Source organism: Rhinoraja longicauda, chromosome 8, assembly GCF_053455715.1.
Source record: "Rhinoraja longicauda isolate Sanriku21f chromosome 8, sRhiLon1.1, whole genome shotgun sequence".
Taxonomy (NCBI): Eukaryota; Metazoa; Chordata; class Chondrichthyes; order Rajiformes; family Arhynchobatidae; genus Rhinoraja; species Rhinoraja longicauda.
This window is the reverse complement of record NC_135960.1, coordinates 52,006,466-52,029,180: the sequence shown is the minus strand read 5'-3', so window position 1 is coordinate 52,029,180 and position 22,715 is coordinate 52,006,466. Positions and strand designations below refer to the sequence as shown.

General features: G+C 39.9%; 1 protein-coding gene across 5 annotated transcripts in view; it reads right to left on the bottom strand.

Annotated features, from left to right (window-relative positions):
* LOC144595968 (mitogen-activated protein kinase kinase kinase 20-like) overlaps positions 1–22,715 on the bottom strand; it is a 109,153-nt gene that overhangs the window by 20,147 nt on the left and 66,291 nt on the right. For all 5 annotated transcript variants that reach the window (XM_078403961.1, XM_078403963.1, XM_078403964.1 and 2 more), the window contains exons 12-17: positions 21,542–21,586; positions 20,068–20,098; positions 19,840–19,979; positions 18,831–18,893; positions 12,967–13,065; positions 73–189 (exon numbers count right to left, since the gene is read on the bottom strand). In XM_078403961.1, the coding sequence (XP_078260087.1) occupies positions 73–189; positions 12,967–13,065; positions 18,831–18,893; positions 19,840–19,979; positions 20,068–20,098; positions 21,542–21,586 (495 nt within the window). The remainder of the gene's footprint in view (positions 1–72; positions 190–12,966; positions 13,066–18,830; positions 18,894–19,839; positions 19,980–20,067; positions 20,099–21,541; positions 21,587–22,715) is intronic.

The following is a 22,715-nucleotide window of genomic DNA, read 5'->3' as shown; positions in this document are numbered from 1 at the left end:
TGCTAAAACAAATTCACTTTAATATTCAATGACTAGCCAAATTATATGAATCCGCTACAGTAACAAATGTACCTTGGTGATTTTAATTACATCTGTGTCTTGTCTGTTAGTGTTGAAGGTTATATCCTTGATATAGGTCAATGCAACATCATCACCATCCACTTCTACATACATTTTCCATTTGGAATCCTGATTGAAAAAGGAAGAGATTGTTATATGGTTTGCATGTGTATGCAATCCATCAGAGAATATTTCACTAACATTGACCATTCTGTCTTTATTTTACCAAAGCGTAATAGTAAGCACAGAGCTGAAAGCAGGTAACAGATAAGAGGATGACATGTTACACCAATCAGGATCGCCATTCATAGCGTTCACTTTCAAACTGTAATAATTCACTTAATCTTCCCAATTCTCACATTTAAAAAAAATATTTTTGAGTTATTCAAATTAATATTGAGATAATTTACAATTAGAAATGTGATTAACTGAATTCATATTACATTATTTAGCAAAAATATGGTCAAAAAGATTGATGATTAGAAATCTTTACTATGAAAACATGATTAAAAATCCTTTACCTATGAGACTCCTGCATGACAAGCGTGATTTAACAATACTGATGTTTTCAATTAAATCTTATTTTAAAATCTGTAAGCATTTCTTATTTGAAATTATTAAAAAAATACTCTATGGCAATACATTTTGTATCAGTCAAAAGCCACAAAACATTATTCACCTGGTAAAGTTGATTCAACAGCACACCCTAGAGGCCACACATTTAAGTGTGGACCTTCAAAAATTAGGCTTCAGGGATCACTTTTATACATAGCAATATACCATACTTGCAAAACATTTTCCATTAATAAACATTGTTATTCCTCATTAAACAGTAAAATGAACAAAAGATTTGTTTGCAATACAAGATTCCATTTTAAAGTTTCTAAACTGAACAACCTTACTGAAGTCCATCGGGCAAGTAATGCAGTAAATTATTCCTGGACTTCCTAAGAATAGAATATTCACCCTAAAAAACTAAATAAAGAAAATGGTTTTCCACTATGATGACAAAGCATAGATCAGCAAACTGAAACAGAAGAAATATTTCATGCTCAGTCAACATTATGTCGCAAATCAAAACTTGTGGCAACCAAGAAGATTTATTTGAACAATTTATGTGCCCTTGAGGGCTGGGATTTGTGTTATTTCAAAGGTGTTTTAAAAGGTACAAAATTCACGACTTGCCAGTTATTTGGCTGAAAAGTCGTGCAACCGAGCACAGACCAACCTTCGCATGGCAAGCACATTGCAGACCTTTTAGCAAAAATTAGCGAGGAAAGCTAATGTTGATTATTTTCCTCCTGAAATCAGAGCATGTCAAGGTCAACTATAAAACCTGGATGCTACCCTAGTATCAGCAAATCTGTACTGAACAAGGATCAAGACTGATTTCGTAAGATTCAATACAATATTATTTGGCATTGAAAGTGCTAAAATGAGACACATTATTAACAGATTTCAATGCAGTCTTGATTTTCCAAGACAAATATATCCATAAAAGATTTCCCATAAGGTATGACTGGATTAAGAATGTAATAATTTATGATGTATAAATTCTAAGAACTACAATAAACAGTAACTTAACAGGTTCCAATCTTTAACTGGTACTTTCACTGTCTTTGCATGCTGTAGTAACAAAGGCATTTGCTTTCAGAAAGAGCACTTTCCATTCTTATTCACAATGGACATCGAATTGCAAAGCTGAAGGAAAGGCGTGACAAGGTGACATATCCTTTGTTAGTCCCCGATGATTTCAGTTAGTTCACTACTGGCAACAGAGCGTGCACTTATGCAAGTAGAACTCTTGATCTCCTTGACCCTCATCTGAAAAGTTATTTAAATCTGTCTGGCAACTTTAATTCTTGATGGGAGAGCCCTTCTACATAAGCGCTAGCTGAAATGCTGTAGACTTTACATTGAATTCAAGAAACTATATGATAAAAATCAGGTTTGCAGAGGACAATATTTAGTTGTCGGACTCCTTACAAAGTAAATTCCTGGTGTTAATTCAGCTGTTACGAGAAAAACAAAAAGTGGGAGAAGTCACATTAGGGCACGAGTGGATTTATAACCTATGATTTAAAACCTATCATGCAATTCAGTTCTCTGTCCCCACCTCAACAATCACCCAAACGCTAGTGACCTCTTTTGGCACTGTGCTCAGAGCCAAATACTTCTAAATAAATGGGAAACATAGAAACAGGAGTACACTATTCAATCTCTTGAGAATATTCCAATACTGAATTAGACTATGGCTGACATGTTCCTCGAGTTCATTTAACCATCCGTATTCCACTCTGTTGATACACTTACTACGAAAAAATCTACCAATTATCAGTCTGTATTTTTTTTAAATTCCTCCAATCAATAGTTTTTTTTGTGGGAACCGATGAAGAACAGCTTTCTGATTTCAATTCTAATTAGTTTAGCTGCAGTTTTAAGAATTTCCCTCTTGTTCTGGATTTCCCTTCCAAGAAAAAAACTTAATTTTGTCCACTGTATTGAATACTTTAATTGTTGTAAATTCTTTCATTAGATCGCTGAACAATCTAAACTCAATGGAATATCACCCATAGCTTAAGAATTTATTCCTTTAAATCCCGATCTCATTCTGGTAAATTTATGTTGTACTCAAAAACCAATATAATTATTTCACACACACACACCCATCTTTTTTACTTCCTAACAATAATCATAAAGCAGATGCCTGGAAACAAGTCTCATCCCCAGCTTCTTAATTAGGTGACAATGCAGGATGAAGAAGAAAGAGACGTGTATCAAAGTTCAGATGTATTCACATTGTCTGCAAATCAAATGCTAGATATCAGATGTTACCCATAACATCCATATCCACAACGATTTCTCAAAAAGGTTGACATTTAGAGAAATATACTGAGATATAATACATCTCTGTGTAGATATCAAAGTCAAGGCACTCTTGTAAGAGGTCACAATTACCAACTAAACTTTTTAATAATGATTTTCAGGATGGGTTTTATTTATCATAATAGACTGATGAAAGTTCAGTAAACTTTGGGAATTACCAGTGTTAAGTGACATCCAAGTTGTAGTTGCATTGCTTGTTTGCATCATTATCCTGGTCTGTGGATCAGCAAATGTCATTGCTGTGGGTTTTAAGTGGAAATGAGGCCTGAGATCAGATAAGTATCTGTTAGTCTGTGTTACTCCATTCTGTTTACAATGTCATTGTCGACTGTTCTAATATCCCATGGGACATTTGTAAATAAAAAATGAATCAACAGGAAACTGCTCAGATAGAACTACACAAGTAGACCTCACGAGCATGTAGGGGTTACAACTAGGTCTTGAACAGAGGATATTTTTTAATCGCCTCATGAGAAACAATGTCCCATAATGATGTACAGAACTATTACTGCACTAATGAAGAATCATACATAATTCAGCACCTTTCACTTGGCACCACTGTGATATACTCATTAGCACAGGCACACAGTGGAAGTCAGATGGTGTCCATGCAATTGCAGGCATTATTTGCAGTGCAGCTGCTTTCATGACATTGCCAGTATATAAAAACATGATGCCAGTTTGTTTTATTTAGTGCTAAACCTTCTAGTTTGTAAAAACAAGCCTGACACCAACCTGACATGAGCAAGTGAAAATAATTAGCTCTCATTTTCTCAGCCTCCTATTTCCTCCTCCCTGCTGCGTTTTCTTCCCACTAAACCACCACATGTCATTGGAAATAGGAGGCAATTAGTAGGCTCATTTCAGCCCCACAACTGCAGCAAGAAGAAAGTATTTATGAAGGCACAATGAACAGCTGAAAGATTAAATAACATTTGTCTTTTGAAAAGAAAATGACTTCTAACTAAATGGGGCATTTTTGATTATATTCAACCAGCCTCAGAAGAGCAGTTTTAAATGGGGCCTGCCTATGTGATATAGGATCCTTAGAGAACATAAAATGAGTCATTTACAGAAAAAGAGCATGAAAATAAAATGTAACTTGAGCAAGCAATTTCGTATTGCATCGCATATTACAATATACAAATATAAAGAACACTTTAAAAAATGAAACGGGCATTTATAAAGCTAATGAAGAAATGTAATATTGTCAATTCTTAGGTTGCAATGATATTAAAAATCAAGGTTCTTTCCAGAAACATCAATAAAACAGCATTAAGACAATTAAATGTTAACTAAGATTCTACCACATTAAAAAAAAAAGCAAGCTTTATGTAGGCAGAGGCAGAAAAATAAGATTCATGTTTCATGAATCATGAACAATGTTTATCTCAGAAATTAAATTACTCATAAATCTTAAATAGTGGCTTCTATTCAATATAGTCACTGATTTGCAAAATTTATAAATAAGCAACAGCTAAACCAAAAATCTATACTGTAATTCATTTGCCTTATAATTTGTAGTAATTTCAATATAACCAGTTTTCACTTACGCCATGTTCAATGCATGAAAAATATTCCTATGCACTTCATGGAAATTTATTGAACAAGAGTTGTTTCTGAGCAACACATGAGGAGGTATTTAGGCAGCTTATGAAAGAGGTAGGCTTTTAGGAAATTCATTAGTATGTAAGAGGTACAGAGGTACGATAGGTTCGATGGTGGGGGAATATTTTTAAAAAATATTTCTTTTTCGGGATTTAGGCATCTTTGTTGGCAAGGCCAACATTTATTGCCCATTCCAAACGATTCTCAATCAGGTGATGGTGAGTTGCCACCTTGAACTGCTGCAGTCTTTCTGAAAAAGGTACTTCCATGATACTGCAGTGGGGGTGTGGAGAAAGCTAGACGATTGGAGGGCAGGACAAAGCATGGCAGGTCATAGGTGAAGACAGGCAAGGGGGAGGGGGTTGTGATAGGCAGATGGTTGGATAAAGTCCAGAGATGAACACAAAGACAAAAGGATTAGAGAGTTGCGAATTGTGAAGCAAGAGAATTGATGAGGTGCAAATGTTTAGCAGCCATACTAACTGCACTACAGTGCTAGTGCCTTTATTGTCCCTGTGGAAACTGATACCTAATCTTCAGATGATATTGACAATAGCAAAATGTAAATGTAATTTGGAAGGTGGGTACAAGGATTGGCCCTTGAGAAATGCTGGAGTTAATAGTGTAAACTAGAAAAAGGGGTCTGGCAATTCAATAGTTAGATTAAAAATGGAACCACCAGCTGGATGTAGGTGGAAGATGATGGTTTGGTGAAGTGCACCATAGTCTAGTTGGATTCAACTGGTGACTTTGATCAGAGCCACTTCAGTACAGTGGCAGGGTTGGATGCATGAACGAAGGAATTCAAACACAGATTGGTCGATAACAGCCGGAATTTGAAGGCTAAAACATTTTGAAACAATTTAGAGAAGTTAAGGGAAAATAGGGATGTTAGTATTTGGTCTTGCTGTGGCAGTGAATTAATTGAGAGGAGTCTTTAACAGTATTGGGTTCAGAAATGGAAGCTGCGTAACAATTTCAGAGCAGTTACTCAGAATTGAATTCAAACAAAGAATAAAAAACAAAATATTTCTCAAAACTAGACATAGAACATCAGTCAAACATGCTGCAAGAAGTCGTTTCAGAACATTAAGTACTCAATTGGTAATGATTATTTCTTGTCTGGATTTGTAACATTTTTACTTGAAATCAACATTGTATCAAACCTGTGGTAGACAATTTGTCAGGGGTGCTTAAAAGCAAGAGAAAATGTGAAAAATATTTACTTCCTCAACCCAACTAGCAATTTCAGTACCTGTAATATATTTAGCATTTAACATTTATTGTTGGCAGGATACTAGTCAGTAATCAAAGAGCAAATAACAAGTCATTTAGGAAAGCTGAACATAAACAATTCTAGGTAACATGGTTTTATGAAAGACATGGTTTGACAAATTTGTTAGAATTCTGTGAAGATGCAATAGGGAAAGTTAATGGAGTGTAACCAGTAGATAGTGCATTTAGACATGCGACAAGGTGCCACATAGGATATATTAATATATGTATATATTAGTAGCCCAATGAATTGGAGGAACTGTGTTAGCATGGATTAAAAACTAGCTGTCACATAGAAATCTAAGAATTGGAATAAATTAGTCCTTTTCAGCCCGGAGAAATGTAACTAATGCAGTAACCCAGAGATTGGTTCTTGATCCTTACATTATTGACTTGAAGGAGGGAACAAAATGTAAGGTTTCCGTGATTGCGGCTGATATGATAATGTGTTGAAGGGCATGTCATGGTGCGAACATTGTGATTAGTCAATTGGATATAGATAGATAGAGTGACTGGGCGAAAATTGGTAAAAGGAGTTTATAGAGTCATACAGTGTGGAAACAGGCACTTTGGCCCAACTTGCCCACATCGGCCCAGCTACACCAGTCCCACCTGCCCGCGTTTTGCCCATATCCCTCCAAACCTGTCCTATCCATGCACCTGTCTAACTGTTTCTTAAAAGTTGGGATAGTCCCTGCCTCAACTACCTCCTCTGGCAGCTTGTTCCATACACCCACCACCCTTTGTGTGAAAAGGTTACCCTTCAGATTCCTATTAAATCTTTTCCCCTTCACCTTAAACCTATGTTCTCTGGTCTTTGATTCACCTACTCTGGGTAAGAGACTCTGGGCAATCAATCAATATCCTGCTGCAATTCTTTGCAACCATCTTCACTATCTGCAAAACACCCACTTTTGTATCGCCTGCAAACTTGCTAATCTTGCCATGTACGTTCTCATCCAAATCATTGATGTAGATGACAAACAGTATCGGGTCCAGCACCCAATTCTGACGCACACCACTAGTCACAGGCCTCCAGTCTGAGAAGTAACCTTCCACCATCACCATCAGCTTCTTTCCATGAAGCCCATTTTCTACCCATTCTTTTATCTCTCCTTGGATATCATGCAATCTGACCTTATAGGGCAGCCTACCACGCGGAACCTTGTTGAATGCTTTGCTGGTCCATGTATACAACATCGACCTTTTTGGTCACGTCTTCAAAAAACTCAATCAGATTTGTCAGACATGTCCTCCCACATAAAAAAACCCTTACTGACTATCCCTAATCAGCCCTTGTCCGTCTAAATGCCTGTATACCCTCAGAATACTCTGCAATAACTTTCCAACAACAGATGTTAAGCTCACTGGCCTATAGTTCCCAGCATTTTCCCTGCTGCCCTTCTTGAATAGAGGCACAACATTTGCCACCCGTCACCTCTCCTGTATTTAAAGCCGACTCGTAAATTTCAACCAGGGCTCCCGCAATTTCCTCTCTGGTTTCCCACAATGTCCTGAGATATATCTGATCAGGCCCTGGAGATTTGTCTACCTTCAGCACCTCTTCGACCGTAACACTGACTGCTCTCAAGACACTTCCATTGACTGCCCCAAATTCCTCTGTCCGGTAAACACAGAGGAGAAATACTCGCTGAGAAACTTATCCACACAGAGTTGACTGCTTTGATTCCTGAGGGGTCCCACTCTCTCTAGTTACTCTTTCCCCCCTTATCTATCTTAGAGATATATATATATATATATATATATATATATATATATATATATAAAAAACTAAAACTTTGATCTTATATATATATATATATATATATATACACACACACATATATATATATATATACATACTGAGATTTGGTTATTGAACTACAGCCAAAACGGTAAACGATAGCGCCACAATTTTAGCACCACCTTAATTACCTTTTAAAACGATTTTATTACGATCTTTAGCGTGTGACTTCACAATGGGACCCGCACGAGTGCCAGCCAATGAGGGAGGGAGGCAGGGAGTCGTGGCCAATGAGGGGGGACGTCAGAGAGAAGGCGAAAGAAGATGGCTGCTGGCAGGACGGTCATTCTCCTGCTGCTGGCCACCGCGATGGCCGCCCAGGGTCGGGGTGAATGGCTCCCTCTCCCCTTTCCTCTCCCCCCTCGCCTGCACCCGACCCCGGGGGAGATTCCAAGCAGGAACAAGATGGTCGTCATCCCCGTCCCCTCATCGTTTCCCTTAGTCTCCTCCAGCGCCCGCTCCAATGCGATTTTCATTGAGATTCATTTAATTTTTTCAAAAAAGGCATTTATTTTAAAGAAAAAACACGATTTCCATTGACATTTATTTCATTTAAAAAACATATATATTTTAAAGAAATAACGCGATTCTCCCACGTCACAATGGGAACCAACGAGGTTTGGGCCCAAAGGGTGCACCCTTTACTAGTGTATTTATAAAATCTTTTGGCATTGCCCTGAATGCTATCTGCCAGAGCTGTCTCCTGGCCCCTTTTTGGCCTTCTGATTTTCTTTTGTAATTTGTTCCTTAGTTCCAAATCTCCTCCAGGGATACACTGGGTCCCAGCTGCCTATACCTGTCCCATGCATTCTTCTTATTCTTGAGCACAATTTCTCTTGTCAGCCAAGCTTTCTTACGTTTGCCTGCCTTGCCCTTTGTTCTAATAGGGACGTGTATTTCCTGAGCTATTGCAGCACACTTTTAAACACAACCCACTTGGCTGATGTTCCTTTCCCCTGAAAAACTTGCCCCAATCAACTTGAGCGACTTTCTCTCATACCTGCAAAGTTGGCCATACCCCAATTTGACATTTTAACACGTGGGCCCTCTCCGCTCCTATCCATAACTATCTTAAACCTAATCAAACAGTGATCACTGGTCCCAAAAGGCTCCTCCACGAACACTTCATTCATTTGCTCTTCCCAATTTCCCAAGACTAGATCAAGTGTTGCTCTCTCACGCATGGGGCCCTCTACATATTGCTGTAGAAATTTCTCCTGAACACCTTTGAGTTTAATGTGAGAAAATGTGAAGTGATGGATTATTAAAAAGCGAATACTATTTCAAGGAAGAGAGACAGCAAATTAATGAAGTTTAGAAAGATGTTTGCAGGCAAATCCAACGTGTAATTAAGATGGCAAACAGCCTTTGGCCTTTACTGTGAAGGGCTGGTGTTTAAGAATCAGAAGGTTTGTTCCAGATGTAACACACTTGAGGCCGCACTTGGAATACTGTGCACAGGTTTGGTTCCCTTACCTAAAAAGGATAGGGCAGCATTAGAGGCAGTCCAAAGTAGAGTCACTATGCTAATTCCTGAGATGAGAGAATTGTTCCATCAAGAGAGGTTAGACAGTTTCGGTCTATATATCCTTGGAGTTTAAAAGAATGAGTAATGAACTTATTCAAGCATGGCTGGATGTTTTTCACGAGTGGGAGAGTCATAAACAAGGGAACATATTTACAAAATAAAGGGCTTGTCACTTAAACTGAGGTGCAAATAAATTTCTTCTCAGAGGGTAGTGAATCTCTGGAATTGTCTGGACAGATCATTAGATATTTTTAAGGTGGAGACAGATAGATATAAGAAAGATCAAAGAATTGAGGATTATGGGGAGGCAGAACAGACGAATTTAGGCCTGCACAGATCAGCCATGATCGTATTAAATGGCAGGGTAGGCTTGAGGGGCCTGGTGGCCTACACTGCTCTTATTTTCTTGTGTTCAAAAATTGCCAAGTTTTGTTTTATATATAGAAATGTTAATCTACAGGAAAAGTTAGAGCACTACATTCGTAGTTACAGCTTGTCTTAATCATAGTGAATTAAAACAACAATAATTTTACCCATCTGAAGCACTGAATACGTCCTCCACCACACCACACCCAGCAAACTCCACAATTACTGACCTCGGAATCTCCACTGAGCTGTTGAATGATCTCATGTTGCCACTAAATCACAAAAGTTATAACTTCAAACAATTTTCCCATTTAGACAGCCCTCCTGCAGAACCAACCAACCAGCATGCTGCAGAACCAACCAACCTACAGGATCTATAACCTTTACCAAAACGAACGTGGGAACCTTCAATGGATCACAAAATCAGCAATCTTCATCCAAGCACACAACCAACCACCATCAACATTCTCAGCATCTTTCATGAAACCGTGGATTATGTAAACATGAATTACAGAGATTGCGACGTCCTCAAAAAAACTATACTAGCATCCTCTAGCACCAAGCTACAAAACACAAAGCACCCTACACCAAATGGCAAAAAGAGCAATGTCTACCAGCAAACAACCACAAAACAATAAAAGTAACCTGAAGACACAAAGAACTGCAGATGCTGGAATCCTGAGCAAAACACAAAGTGCTGGAGGAACTCAGTGGGTCAGACAGCCTCAGGACCCTTCTTTTAAAATGACATACTGCATTTTTGAATTTATATTCCATTTCCTAGCATTGTAGTTTAAAAAAAATCCAATACTGTTAGAGGGGGTGTCAAATCAGGTCATGTAGTAGATTAACGAGGGAGATGGTTTGTTTAAGAGTTGTGGATTTGTGGGGAAGTTTGTTGGGGATGTTATGGGATTCCAATGAGCAAATTACTTAAAGAGGTAAACTATCCAAGTCAGGATGCCAGCACCAGGTTGTAATCTACTCTGCACCATTTATTTTAAGTTACACTGAAGCAAGTTTCACAGACCTGAGAAAGCCTAGCCTGCCACCACATAAGTGACTCACAGCCGATGTGTTAGTGCAAGCTAATAACAGGTTCTAGGTCAGTTTATTGTCACGTGTACCAATGAAGGTACAGCGAAATTTGAGCCACATTCATAATCACCATTAACCAAAAGAGCCATACAACACTGCTTGCTCTGCACACCACCTACCAAACATATACAGATCTATGTATAGATCCTCTAAAAACTTTCATGAAATACTTTTTCAAATGCAAGAAAAACTAAATTTAGCTAACTTATTTGTTAGCTAATGCTAACATGCATGTGTTTAATTAGCTCTGTTGTCAAAATGATGTATGGATATCCACTTGAATATAAGTTTTACGAAGTTGTGTTCTATGCTTGAAACAGCAATTTGAAAGGATTCTCGTGATTTGGAGTGCAAGATGATTTCACCTGTGGCTTTTCATCTTTGATATTTTTCAATGGGCAATCAAATTGTTGCATATTAGTCAACCGTATTTATCTCCACTACTAGGCATGGAATTCCTATTTCCAGAACACATAAAAAGATCTATATTCTTCTTTTCACTTTCATTTTATTTGTTGCTTTCATCATGATCAGTTTTGTGGCTAAAGTTGGGGGTGCTAATGTTAAGAGAAATGCATGTGATTGTTCATCTCAATTGGTTTGTAATAGGTGCTCTAATGTTAGGAGCATATAGTGGGAAGTGTAGTATAATTACTCTAGTATAGTCCAGCACAGCGGTCTCCAAACAGTGGCCCGCGGGCCACATAAGGGCCCGCCACAAGATTTAATCCGGCCTGCAGCAAGCACGTTCCGTGCTGCGGGTTCCGTGGTAGCGTTGGAATTTATTTTTTTGCGGCCTATATTTTGTGGTTTATTGTCACGTGTGCACTGCACAGTGGAGTTATTTTAAGCATAGTTCACACGTGCACGAGTCACCACCACACAAAAAGTCCAAAGTCGGGTCCGCGCACTGGATGTACTGGAGCGATTCCCGATCCAGGCAAGCCCCAGGCTGCTGCAGGGCCTCCTCCGTCGCCCTCGACTGGCTCGGCCCGTCGATCGACGTCCCTCTCCTTGCCCGACCGACCGCCTCTGTGTTCCGGGGGAAACACCTTCTGCAGCTGACCTTGCAGACGCTGGAGGCATTACCCCTCTCCTACTGGCACACTCATCGTGTCCGTGGTCGCCAGTGGCTCTCTCCTCCTCGGTTCTCCGGTCTTCAGGGCTGATCTCGGCAGTTTCCGAACTTACACGTCAGGCAGGCTATCAAGTTGAGGGTTTGTATGCAGCTGCCGACTTAATAATAATTTTATATTTTAATGATTTCTTGGCGGAGTGCTCACCCGTGAGTCACTGCGACGGTGATTCACATGTGGTCGCTCCGCCATTATATCATATGATATTTCTATACTGTCTGCATGCCCACCGGTGGTCACTGTATTTTTTCTGTTTTATAAATAATTGTATAGCTACGGTATATATATATTCCAATATTTCAATCTCTTTTAAAAATTTATTTGTTGCCATATAAAACTGACATTTCTTTATTTGTTACTATGGCTCGCAAAAATGTGCCAAATATATAATGTGGCCCTCATGCCCCTGGTCTAGCATAATAGAATTTCACATTTAGTTTAGAGTTTAGAGATACAGCGCAGAAACAGGCCCTTTGGCCCACCGGGTCTGCGCTGACCAGTGATCCCCGCTATCGTGGATCAACACTATCCTACACCCACTAGGGACAATTTACATTTATACTGTCAATTAACCTACAAACCTGTACGTCTTTGGAGTGTGGGAGGAAACCGAAGATCTCGGAGAAAACCCGCACAGGTCACGGGGAGAACGTACAAACTCCGTACAGACAGCACCTGTAGTCAGGATCGAACCCAGGTCTCCGGCACTGCATTGCAGCAACTCTACCGCTGCCAACTGTATTCTAATACAGAAATTCAAGGTCTTGAAGAGATGCGAGCTGCACATCAGAGGAGCCATATGTGGCGTGGTTGTGATTGGAACAATGTTTGAATGTAGATCTCAGTTTCTAGAGGTGCTAGATCTTCCACTCTTTCTTAAAGGCCGATAGCGCAAAAGTACCATAAATAACCACACCTTTCATCTGACAGAGGAGAATTAGCCTTAGTCATCTTATTACATTGCTGTATGATATCCCACAGCATAACAGCACAGATCTCTCAACTTCGGAATAGTGCCATTGAATAAAATGTTGGTGGGCTTCCGCATATTGGTGATCCCAGCAACTGTCAACCTTTTGTTGGGATTAAAGCCACTTTGGAAATTTGTAAAATTGGAATTCTAGCAGATGTTTCTAGCACCACTGTGCAGTACTACTATACATAATAAAGCACTGAGATAAGAAAGGCATTCAGAGGCCATTTACCTGACATTGTTTCCCTGGCTTTAAATGATAACCAAAAAGCAGATCAAGATTCAGTATCTTTTCTCCAAAATCCTTTTCTTCTTCTTCGGAATCATCTTCCTTCAAAGAAAACATTCAGTGATTTCTATTTGGCTTTCCAAACATAATTCAAACTATAGCACAATATAATAGGTGCATAGTGCTGTGTGAAGGGATATTGGCAATAAGATTTCTAAAATGCAACACCTTTAGTGCTGAAACTGAGAGATATTGTGAGGAAGGACTTCTGTTTTTTTCTATTGCTAAATATCTCGGTGTCATCAGGGCTGAAAGAAAGGAACAAAAATTCAGACAGTAAGGAAAGTAAATAGTACCTAACATTTCATGAGGTTAGTTCACCAGAGGATTAATGAGGGCAGGGCAGAGGACATTGATTATTTGGATTTTGGCAAGGCCTTTGACATTGTCCCTCATGGTCGGCTAATCTGGAGGGTTTTGACATAGAAAAGTACAGCACAAAACAGGCTCTTCGGCCTACAATGTCTGTGCCAAACGATGCCAAGACCATATCTACCTACGCACAATCCATATCCACCCATTCCCTGCATATGCTCTACCTATCCAAAAGCCTCTTAAATGCCAAAAAGGTATCCACCTTAACCTCCAAGCCTGGCAGCACATTCCAGGCACTCACCACCCTGTGTAAAAAAACTTGTCCTGCACATCTTTAATCCCTCTCACTTAAAGCTAGTATTTTAAATTCTAGTATTTGATTTTTCTATCCTGGTAAAAAAGGTTCTGACTGTCTACTCTATCTATGCCTTTCATAATTTTATATACTTCTATCAGATCTCCCCGCTAGCTCTGGAGTTAGATTGCATGAAATCTGAGGTGAGCTGGCCAAATGAATTCACAATTGACTCAAAATTGGAGGGAGTCAAAAGGTAGTTGTGGAGGGGTGTTTTTCTGTTTGGCTACCTGTGATCAGTCGGGTGCCACATGAGTCAGTGCTGGGTCCACTGTTGTTTGCTATGTACATTATGATTTAGATGACAATGTAGTTAATATTGTAAGTAAATTTGCAGATAACACCAAAATAAGTGATATAGTTATTCGTAACGAAGGTTATCTATGTTTACTTCAAGGTCTGGGGCAGTTGGGAAGATGAGGCAAGGAATGGCAAACGGAATTTAACCCTGGCAATTATGAGGTGTACATATTATGAGCTATACATTAACAATTACTGTGTTATGCCAAACCAGAGGAGGATTTGCACAGTGAATGATAGAGCCCTGGAGAATGTTGCATAACAGAGTGAACTGAGTGTATAGGTACATGGTTCCTTAAAAGTGGCAAGCCAAGTGGACAGGGTGGTGAAGAAGGCTTTGGCATGCTTGTCTTCATTGGGAAGGGTATTGAGTACAAACATTGGCACATCATAATGCAGCTGTACAAGTCCTTGACAAGACCACAATTGGAGTAGTGTGCGCGGTTAGAACACAGAACAGTACAACACAGGTACGGGCTCTTCAGCTCACGTTTGTGCCGATCATGATGCCAGGCTAATCTGATTTAATATGCCTGCACATGATCCATAGACCACTATTCTCTGCCTCTCTTGTGCCTATCTAGATGCCTCTTAAACACCACTATCGTAAGTGCTTTCACCATTACCCCTGGCAATGCGTTCCAGGCCCCCATGACTCTCTATGTGAAAAAATTGCCCTGCACATCTCCATTCAACTTGCTCCCTCTCACTTCATTGCAATGCCCTCTAGTGTTGGATATATCCACCCAGATTCCATATTATCAAAAGATTTTGATTATCTCTGATGTTCATGGGCAGTCTTAACTAAAATACAACAATTAAAACATATAAAATGTTAAAAAATGTTAAACACCGTTAAACATTGTTTAAGCACCAAAAATACAAAGCTAATTGCCTTAAAATCAATAATACGTATATGTTAACTCAACTAATTCAGAACAAGGTAAATTAACTGAAACTTGTCTTCCCCCCTCAGTGAAATTTCTTCACGACTGAACTGAATGGAGTCATTGAACCCCCCTGTTCAGGGGTCAGAATTTTCAGCACGCTGCAGGGAATCTGCAAGTACTGTCCAACATCAGTGCATCACAGATACTAAAGCATGTTCTGCTATTCTTGAGGCACTTTCATGAATTAGCAGGAAAACAAGCCTGAAATAATACATACAGCATAGTTTACCTGCTAATATAATTGAAATAGGTATGGATTAATCCTAGTACTTAAAGGCCATAAACAATTCCTGGAATAACAGATCCTGAGAATTAACATTTCTCAATGGTGTGCCCTAAAACAGACCTCCCAACATTTGATTTTACAAATTCATAATTTTGATGTCCAAAATTCAGAATTTTACATCAAAATTCATAATATAATAATAATAATAATAATAATACATTACATTTATATAGCGCTTTTCATATACTCAAAGACGCTTTACAGGGATTTAGAGAACATAGGGAAGTGAATAAATAGATAAATAAGTAAACGAACAGAGAAAGGAGACAGAGGGTGGGGTGACCTTCAGTGGTTGAAGGCAGTACTGAATAGGTGAGACTTCAGTGATGTTTTGAATGTGGTGAGTGTGGAGGAGTCTCTGACGGTTTGAGGTAGTGAGTTCCATAGGGTGGGAGCAGCGATGGAGAAAGCCCTGTCCCCCCAGGATCTGAGTTTGGTCCGGATGTGGGGGGATAGGAGATTGGGTGCAGGTGGGAGTGTGCCTGTAGAGGAGGTCGGTCAGGTAGGATGGGGCCAGGTTATGGAGGGCTTTGTAGGTCATGAGGAGGATTTTGTACTGGATTCTCTGGGGGATGGGGAGCCAGTGGAGTTTGTAAAGGACGGGGGTGATATGGTCACGGATCGGGGTGTGGGTGAGTAGACGGGCAGCGGAGTTTTGAATGTATTGAAGTTTACTGATGATTTTTGAGGGTGCGCCATAGAGGAGGCTGTTGCAGTAGTCCAGACGGGAGGTGATGAAGGCGTGGATGAGGGTTTCTGCAGCTGTAGAGGAGAGGCATGGACGGAGACGGGCAATGTTTTTGAGGTGGAAGAAGGCTGTCTTTGTGATGTGTTTGATGTGTTTGTCGAAGGAGAGGGTTTGATCAAAGATGATTCCAAGATTCCGGATGTGAGGGGAGGTGGATACTGGGAGACCATCAATGTTGAGGATGAAGTTTTGGGTGGATTTGGTGAGTGTTTTTGGACCAATGATGATGATTTCAGATTTGTTGCAATTGAGTTTGAGGAAATTTGATTGAAGCCAAGATTTTATTTCAGTGATGCAGTTTGTCAGTGTAGAGTGTGTGGTGGGGGAGATTGACTTGGTGGAGATGAGGAGCTGGATATCATCGGCGAAGCAGTGGAAGTTGAGACCATGACCGCGGATTAATTGACCAAGGGGGAACAGGTAGAGGATGAAGAGGAGGGGGCCAAGGACTGAGCCTTGGGGGACACCTTGGGGGAGGGGAGCGGTGGGGGATTTACAGTTGTTAATGGAGATGAACTGGTGTCTGTCAGAGAGGTAAGATTTGAACCAGGATAGGGCTGTGCCGGTGATGTTAAAGGAGGTTTCAAGTCGGGTGAGGAGAATGGAGTGATTTATGGTGTCAAAGGCGGCGCTGAGGTCAAGTAGGATGAGGATGTTGAGGTTGTCAGCGTCGGAGGAGAGGAGAATGTCGTTTGTGATTTTGAGGAGCGCAGTTTCAGTACAGTGGTTGGAGCGGAATCCGGATTGGAAAGTTTCATACAGGTTATTGGTAGAGAGGTGGTGTTTGAGTTGGGAAGCTACAGCACGTTCCAAAACTTTGGACAGAAAGGGTAGGTTGGAGATTGGTCTGAAGTTGTTTGGGGTGTCAGGGTTTAGACCAGGTTTTTTCAGAATGGGGGTGACAGCAGCGATTTTGAGGGATGGCGGGACGATGCCAGTGGACAGGGAGGAGTTTATTGTTGCAGTGATAAGTGGAGAGAGAGCAGGAAGGCAGGCCTTGACAAAGCTGGAGGGGATGGGGTCCAGAGAGCAGGTGGCAGTTTTTATTCCTGTGAAGAGGTCAGAGAGGTCGGTGGTGGAGACTGGGGAGAACTGAGGCAGGGGTTGACAGGATAAGGGGGGGCAGGTGGTTTGAGGGGGAGCAGGTGCGTTGGTGGTTAAGGTGCTGTAGATGTTGTCTATTTTGCTTAATATGGCACGTAATGGCACGTAATGCAACTTTTCAGCAATAAAAAAAGTATGCACGCCAAATGTGCATATGCTACATTCATGTGTGAAAAACGACTATTATTTCTAACAGTCTGTTGTTCTTGGACATGTACAATGTCAGGCCTATCATGAGTAAATTCTGCTATTTATAGAAAGGTTATTGAACAGAGATACTTTTTACAACACAAAGAAAAAATTGTTTTGTTTTGTTTTTTCTAGATCCTTACACATCCCAATTCTCTTGGTAATGAATAAAAGAACAATGGTCATAAAATGTATGACTACGTTATGAAGAAAAAGTTGATATATGTGACTCGACTAAGCATATGGAAGGATTTCATATCGCGAGTCTGCAACCCTGCTAACAAGGATCGCAATACAATTCATTGATATTGACCATCCGAAAACAGTCGGTAATTTTGATCAGTCCTATACCATCTGGGCTGGAGTTCCAGAGCCCGGGCCGCAGATTGCTAATTCAACCCACCGATCGGCCGTGGAAGTCCCGATGAGATCGACATTGGGTGCCTTACCCAGCCTTGGCGCCACATTTTGGGGAGACTTCCAGGGCGCGGGGATTTCTTGCGGAACCCCTAGCGACGTCTAGCGGCCAAATTGACAAATTGCAATTACCGACTGTTTTGTGGAAAAATGTGAGGCAAAATCAGAATGACGCAAATGAAATAAGAAAGCGGAAACCTTCTGCCAAGTGCTGAAGGATTGGGAGGGGTGCCTAAAATATTAATGTAAATAATCTTGTTTGCTGTTAATAGATTCTCCAGTGGCAATTGTGCCTGCCAACATCCCACCTGATGAGAAACTGCAGCAGAATTCTGATAAATGCACTAACATTACATTCAGACTATGTTCAATGATTTTAATCTGGAGAGTCAAAGGCCAAGTGTGGTAAACCTACTGTTAATCCATCTGAAGGCAAGCACCCAGTGTAAAGAAGGGAATCATCAAAGAGCACCTGCCTACAGCCAGAATTGTTTAACAGCACAGATGCCCAAGAAGGAACTACCACCAATACAAAGCAGATCAAAAATAAAAATATTTTTATAGGATGCTATTGGATTAAATGCGATTACTATCTGATCAGTGGAGTAATGGAAGATATGTCATAAACCACACCTGATTCGGAGGCAATGAGTACTGGGGAATAAATGAACCACAGTAAAAAGGACGGGGTGTAGTAGCCTATAATTCTGTCCAACAGAATAGAATTATCATCTTATTTCACTGCTTGCTGATTTAGTGCTCAGGTTCATTGTGATCTTTACAAATCGTAAACTGTCGACAAGAGCTGTGCATTCTCTGATTTACAAGATCAAGCAATCACCATGACTTTGCACAAAATGTAAAATTCTTCACAGTTTGGATCTAATAATTCAAAATATATTTATAGCTTATCAGCAGGTGCTTAATAGATCTATGGTATGCATGCTGTGTGGAAATCTTCTGCATCTGCTTATTAATATTTTAAATCCCAGTTTTACTTTCTGAGCAAATAAATATAAAGAATCCCAAATTATGCTGAATTCATCAAAAACAACATTGTTAGAAACCAAAAATTAGCAGAGTTCATAAATTACATTATATGTGGTGTTGTTGAAAAGATATATATTACTTTTCTTTACTAACCTTAATTAAGGGAGGAAAGTGAAAGAGGTTCAAGTAGTCAAGGGTCAGTTTTTCAATTTCAGTCTGAAAGAGAACAGATGGGTTTGTTAACAGCAGGTAATTCTTTTCATCTTTTCACTAACTTCCATATGCATACTGTCAACATTTGGCCATTTTTTGGAAAATATTGTAGATTGTCTATTGGAGCTGCTTATCCGTCATTAGATTTCTTTTAACAACTATTTTCTTAGTTTTAGTTTTGTCCTATGAGACATAGGAACAGTAGTAAACCATTCAGACCTTCAAGTCTATTCTGCCAATCTGTCAGTTAAGCCAGAAACATCTGCAACAAAATATCTATCCATTATTCACCTTGGTATGAACATATTACTTTTGTGTTCCAAATTGGTATTGATTTTGTCCTAACACATTCTTAGAGTTTATTTCTTTTCTGTTAAGAACAAAGAGGCACAACAAAAAGTTTCACTATTTGCAGGAATCTTGAAATCTTGCAAGCATAAAATAAATTGATCACAAATATCTTAAATAGTAAGTGGTATACAAAATAAAAATTGGATATACCCACAGGTACTTATTGGCACTAGATGTGAAAATAGGAAACACTAGCCCAAGTGGACCCTTTGGGCTCAAACCTGCATTGGTGCAGCACCCTCTCCTCCTCCCCCTCTCCTCCCCAATCTTCCTTCCCACTCTCCCCCCCCCCTCCACCCCCAACCCCCCTTGGAGATAGGTTTAAACTTTAAAATGTGAATAACTTAAAAAATATAACACCGATTTCAATGAAACTTCTTCCATTAGCACCAAAGGGATGATGGTAAGGTGGGCCTAAAATTGTCGTGCTATCGTGTACCATTTTGGCAGTAATTCAGGAACAAACAAGAGTTTTAGTATATAGATTGATAAATATTTCACAGAACCTTGCTGCATGCAACATTTTACTAATGTAAATTAAAATGCGAGCACTTCAAGTTTCTAAGCCACCTTTCATTTTAGTTTCATTTCTTCATACCTTTAAATGAATGATATGTCCTTTGGATTGTATTCCTATGTCTTTCATATCCCGTTCTGTCAGCAAGAGTAATCTTCGGCCCGTGATGTGGTGATTTTTGAATAGTTCAGCATAGCCTTTCATGTCACAATCTCTGTCACCTACAATCATAAAGTTACAGAAAATGATCATATCTGCAAATGTACAGAAACTCTAGTAATTCACAGAAATCTCAGCAATCTCTATTACCTTTATCTAATAATTGTTTGATCCAAAAGTACTGGAAAAGAGAAATAAGAAAAGGTTTAAAATACAATGTGTGATAAAGAATTATCTCTAATGTCCATTATGTCCAAAGTATTGTGATCAGAAATAATACATTACTTTTTTTTATTGCTAATGGCAATGGAAAGGCTTACATTAGCAAAATATTTATGATGAAATTTAGAAACATATGACATAAGCTACTATAATTTAGTGCAGCCATATTCAAATAAGCTTTGATTTTCCAGGGGGACAGACTTTCAACTGAGTTCTAATACAAACCTGCCAACTCCCTCAGTCATCTGGAGTACACCTCCTCCTAACCTGCCTCTTGCAAAGAGACTATCCCCTACTCTCAATTCCTCTGTCTCTGCCGCATCTGCTCCCAAGCTGTGACTTTCCATTCTAGGACATCTGAGATTTCCTTGTACCTTAGTAAATGCTGTTTCCCCCCCTGCTGACCAATGGATCCCTTACCCAAATCTCCTCTGTGTCCCATAGTTCTACTCTCACATCCCGGACAAGAATAGAGACGGACAAGGATAGAGTTCTCCTGCTCCTCATCAGCCTTCACATCCAAACATCATCCTCGGACATTTCCGGCATCTCTATCGTGATTTTACCACCAGTCACATATTCCCATCATCCATTTTTGCCTTCCGCAGACAACTCCCTCTGCAACTCCTTGGTTCACTCATTCCTTCCCAAACCACCCCCTCCCCAGGTACTTTCCCGTGCAACCGCAGGAGATGTAACACCTGTCCATATACCTCCTCCCTCATCTTCATCCATACACCCCAGCGGTCCTTTCAGATGAGATGTTCATGTGCACCTCCTTTAACCTAATCTACATGTGGCCTCCTGTACATCGGCAAGACCAAACGTAGACTTGGTGACTGCTTTGCTGAACACTTACGCTCGGTCCACCAAGGCCTGCAGGATCTCCCGGTTGCTAATCATTTTAACTCCCATTCCCATACTGACCTTTCTGTCCTGAGCCTCCTCCATTGCCAGAGTGAGGCCACACGCAAACTGGAGGTACAGAATCTCACATTCCCCTTGGGTAGTTGACAACCCAATGGTATGAATACTGAATTCTCCAATTTTAGGCAACTTCTAACAACCGCACCCCACGCCACAACAACTTCTCCCCCACATCCCATTGTCACGCTTTGTCCTGCAGCTCCTCTCCCAGCTTTCTCTCCTCACCCCTCCAAGTGGTCTGAAGAAGCTCCAACCTGAAACATCACCTATTCCTGTTCTCCATAAATGCTACTTGACCCACTTTGTGCCTTTTTATGTAATTCAGCATCTGCAGTTCCTTGTTTCTACAATAATTTACCGCACAAGTGATAACTGCAGAACAATTCAATATTAACCCTATTATCTTTTATCATTCGGTTTACCAGCTATATGGTATCATTCGGTTCTTTAATTCAAAGGGCATTTTTATTCTTACCACATCCTCCTCAGTCCAAGAGTATATATCTAAGGATGGCAGCAACTGCATAAAAGAGAGTATAAATATTACTCCATAATCGTGATGGCTTTAAAAAAGATCTACATGTAAGCATACAACAATGATTTGTTCTGACATCTCGAACAAACTAAAGCTTGGTTGTATATTTCATGGTGTGGTTACCTTGTTAAGAGTATCAGTCAGCTTACTGCATTGCAATTGGGAGGCAGTTTCAGTTTGTTTTACATACTGAATAAAACCACTGCAGCTGTTTGAAATTTCAATTTAGGCATGGAGATAGAATTTCACACCACAGATATTTACTTCAGCAGCACAGTTGATGCCTATTTTGTGAAGCATTCTAATGAAGACCACTGCGGCTTCTTATCATCCTTTCCTCCATTTTCAGCTTCCCTAGTTTCACGTCTTCCTCTTTTCAATGAGATGCTCTGTTTAGATTTGAAATTCCTCAGGACAGCTTTCAACATTATTTTTCTATCATTACCAAGTAAGAGAAATGGATTGTAGAACACGAGAAGTCGACAGGATTCCTTTAATATGGAATGGAATGGTCTGATGCAGAGAGGGAATAGTGGAGTTAGACTGAGCTCTGGGTAATTTTGCACATTACCTCGCTGGTTCAGAATGTTTGGAACTTGAATCCCATACATGAATCGAATGCTACATTTTAAATAGAGGGCCTGGCCACCTCAGATAGTAAATTTTTAAACCATTTTCTAAACAGCAAGGTTACACAATCCTTATGAATAGAAATAACCTACTGGATTTTCAATTGACAGCACATTTACCTCCATAGTTGCCTGATTACACTTAAAAGACAGACAGTCATTTAGATTTCTGTTGAACATTTGAGTGATAAATTCTATTTTATTTTTAAATATGTACATACATTGCATGGCTTGACAACTCCAATAATTCATCTGGACCAGTGTGGTGTATCCTTTGCAGTAATACCAGCGTTAAAAAAATACATCCTAATTTAGCTGAAGCCACGAGCACTCTTTATTACCAGTTCATCAGATTACATGTTATTCAGTGATAAGACCGATCAACCAAAACATTATGACCCGATGAGCCAAACAATTATGACCACCTGCCTAATATGCTGTTGGTCCTCCGTGTGCAGCCCCATACGTAACAGGGTACGATGCAC